Genomic DNA, 3,516 nt, shown 5'->3' on the forward strand with positions numbered 1-3,516 from the left:
AAAAATAATATTTTCTTTAACTACTAAGATTATTTAATGGGTTCATAAATCACTATTTATAATTTATGTAAATCATATTTATGAATAATGACGAACGGTAACTAAATTTGTATTGGTGAAAGAAATAATGGATTGCAATTTGATTACCTTAAAACCAACAAATGAAACCTATAAAATAGCCCAACCCATAATTTTCTAACCCCACCGCACTTGGCCCTTTTCAAGTGAGAACCGACGACTGAAGCCGCTGTTCCTCTCCGTTTCTCTCCAGCTTCTTCTCTGTTCCGTTTCTTCGAGGTCTCTTTCCAAAACCCAAGCTATAAAATATAACAAATTCTAATAATTTCTGGGTCTTTCTCTTTTCTTTTTTTATATTTTCCCCCAAAGCCATAATCCATGTTAGCTTGATTAAAAGAAAATATTGATTCGGCATTACCTGTTGTTAGTTTGTGGAAATTGAGGTTATGGTTTTTATTTCTGCTCCTTATTGTACTCAATAAAGTTAAAAGTTTCGGTTTTTAGTTATGATTTTTCATTCTGTTGGTTATTTTATGCATTAATGTTCATATCCTTTCTGCTGTAGTTTTTTTCACCTGCATTGGTTTCATATGCGTTGTTGGCTGTAAATAATGTTAATGGGGTTCGCTTTGAGGCGGCGATCCATATCGACTTTGTCTCACCTCTGCCAAAGAATCAAGCAAACAGGTCTGCTGGTTAAACCCATCTTTTATGTGTTTAATGGTTTCATTTAATGAAATGTATGAAACTGATTTTGATGAACAGATAATGAGATTGTGCAAATGTTCCGGTTGCCTAGTCTCGAGAACGAAGCGCCGGACTCGGCTTTTAAGCGGAATTTACCAAAGAAGAACCCTTATGCTCGAACATTGGACAAGAGGTTTATTAGAATTTTGAAAATATTTAAGTGGGGGGCTGATGCAGAGAAGGCATTGGAGGTGCTGAAGTTGAAGGTGGACAAACGGTTGGTTTGTGAGGTTCTGGCAATAGATGTAGAGATTAATGTTAAGATTCAATTCTTCAAGTGGGTCGGGAAAAGAAGGAATTTCGAACATGACTCTACGACATACTTAGCTTTGATTCATTGTTTAGATGAAGCGGGACTTGTTGGTGAAATGTGGAAGACCGTCCAAGACATGGTTCGGAGTGCATGTGTTATCAGTCCGGTCGAATTGTCCGAGATTGTGAGAATATTAGGCAACTCCAAAATGGTGAACAAGGCTCTCTCTGTGTTTTATCAGATCAAAAGCCGCAAGTGCAAGCCCACAGCTAGTACTTACAATGCTATAATCTTGATGTTGATGCAAGAAGGGCACCACGAAAAAGTTCACGAGCTCTATAATGAGATGTGTAATGAGGGTAACTGTTTACCGGACACGGTAACATACAGTGCACTTATGTCCACTTTCAATAAGTTAGGCCGTTATGATTCCGCCATTAGATTGTTTCAGGAAATGAAGGAGAATGGATTGCAGCCTACACCAAAGATTTATACAACCTTAATTGAAATCCATTTTAAGCTAGATAAGACTGAGGCAGCTTTAGGTCTAGTGCAGGAGATGACAGGAAATGGCTGTAGCCCTACTGTTTTCACTTACACAGAGTTGATAAAGGGGCTCGGAAAAGGCGGAAGGGTGGAAGACGCCTATGGAATATTCATGAGCATGTTAAAAGAAGGTGGTAAGCCTGATGTTGTGCTTATTAACAATATGATTAACATTTTGGGCAAAGCAGGTCGATTAGAAGATGCTCTTAAGGTTTTCAATGGAATGAAGTCTTGGCAATGTGTACCAAATGTTGTAACATATAACACTGTAATTAAAGCTTTATTTGACTCCAAAGCCCCGGTTTCCGAGGCATCTTCATGGTTTGAGAAGATGAAGTCCGATGGTATTGTTCCCAGTTCGTTTACATACTCAATTCTTATTGATGGTCTCTGCAAGGCAAACAGAGTCGAGAAAGCTTTGTTACTCCTCGAAGAGATGGATGAAAAAGGCTTTCCTCCTTGTCCGGCCGCATATTGTAGCCTGATCAACAGTCTAGGAAAGGCAAAACGATACGAAGCTGCAAACGAGTTATTTCAGGAATTGAAAGAGAATTGCGGATGTTCAAGTCCTCGGCTTTATGCCGTGATGATAAAACTTTTTGGAAAGTGTGGTAATCTGAGTAAGGCTGTTGATCTATTCAATGAGATGAAGAAGCTGGGATGCAATCCTGATGTTTATACTTACAATGCACTCATGTCGGGGATGGTAAGGGAAGGCATGATAGATGAAGCTCATTCCTTGGTGAGAACTATGGAAGAAAATGGTTGCGCCCCAGACTTGAATTCTCATAATATCATTCTAAATGGCTTAGCTAGGACAGGTGTCCCAAAGCGGGCATTCGAAATGCTTACAAAGATGAAGAATTCAAAGATTAAACCGGATGTGGTATCTTATAATACTGTTCTTGGCTCTCTCAGCCGAGCTGGTATGTTCGAAGAGGCTGCAAAGTTAATGAAAGAGATGAAAGCAAGAGGTTTTGAATACGACCTCATCACCTACTCATCAATACTCGAGGCAGTTGGCAAGGTTGATGAAGATCGAAATCCTGCTTCTTTCTGATTGAGTCCTGATCTTTAGGTATGATAATGACCTGTTATACTTCTCTTGAACTTTCTGACATATCATTTTGTTCGAAACTAACTTTAATTATCGAATCTAGAAAACCACTTTTAGTCCGACAAACTGCTACTTAGTATGACTTGCATTGATTAGCTAGTTGATCTTAAGAACATAGTATTTACTGAAGATTTGCTTGACAAGGAAATGACTAATGCTGTTCTGTACCTCTGCACAAACTGTTTATGCTTTTATAAATTATTTTTGATCAACTACTCGATATTTGACATTTTGGTGTCCTCCTCTTCATAACATTCGCTAAACGTTTACATCAATCCATCTATCCATTACCGACGAAAGGTTCATTCCATTTAGTGCTTTCGTGTCTGCGGGTTCGATTGCTAGTGGCCAAGTTATAGTTCATAATTCTTATTGGAAATGTATTCGGTGCTATTTTCGTTTTTGTGTTGGTTTTTATGCTTGGTTCTGTTTGTTTTGTATGTTCAGCTTCTTCATATATGCAAGATGATGTAGAACTGCCAGCTAATTGCTGTTGAGGCTTATGGTAAAATGCTGTCAGCTAATTTGCTGAAACATCAAGTCTTATATACTGTACTAACCCAACAAATTATCCGTCTCGAACGAACCGGAAACCGGGTTATTTTGGGTTTTCTTCATAGAGAGCTGCAAAGCTCTCTCCTTCCTATAATTCTTCAACGTATGCAACCTGTTTCTTGCCATTCCTCAGACCGGAGAGACTGTATCCAAGATCAGCCAAAATTCTCAATAGCTAGCAGTACTACAGAGTTTTGAGGTTAAACAGATTAAAGTTGATGCTATGGTTTTGTGAAATTGATTTCAGCATCGAGAATGCACTTCCTGCAGATTCGAACTA

General features: G+C 38.6%; 1 protein-coding gene across 2 annotated transcripts; it reads left to right on the forward strand.

Annotated features, from left to right (window-relative positions):
- The first annotated feature begins 228 nt into the window (after positions 1-228).
- On the forward strand, positions 229-3,293 carry LOC120146891 (pentatricopeptide repeat-containing protein At3g16010-like). 2 transcript variants are annotated; one of them, XM_039160370.1, is made up of 4 exons: positions 229-297; positions 584-705; positions 784-2,642; positions 3,129-3,293. In XM_039160370.1, exons 2-3 carry the CDS (start codon positions 630-632, stop codon positions 2,622-2,624), a joined length of 1,917 nt encoding a protein of 638 aa, XP_039016301.1. In that variant the 5' UTR covers positions 229-297; positions 584-629; the 3' UTR covers positions 2,625-2,642; positions 3,129-3,293. The 2 variants fall into 2 exon arrangements, with proteins under 2 accessions (XP_039016301.1, XP_039016300.1); XM_039160369.1 differs by lacking the exon at positions 229-297 and having other exon boundaries at positions 412-705.
- Positions 3,294-3,516: the final 223 nt, after the last annotated feature.

Source organism: Hibiscus syriacus, unplaced genomic scaffold, assembly GCF_006381635.1.
Source record: "Hibiscus syriacus cultivar Baekdansim isolate YM2019G1 unplaced genomic scaffold, ASM638163v2 tig00110931_pilon, whole genome shotgun sequence".
Classification (NCBI taxonomy): Eukaryota; Viridiplantae; Streptophyta; class Magnoliopsida; order Malvales; family Malvaceae; genus Hibiscus; species Hibiscus syriacus.

Excerpts from the sequence above, each read along its gene's own strand:
- LOC120146891 (XM_039160370.1), top strand. The coding sequence starts at position 630 with ATGTTAATGGGGTTCGCTTTGAGGCGGCGATCCATATCGACTTTGTCT. Across the intron at positions 706-783 it reads CCAAAGAATCAAGCAAACAG|ATAATGAGATTGTGCAAATG; the intron begins GTCTGCTGGTTA and ends TTTGATGAACAG.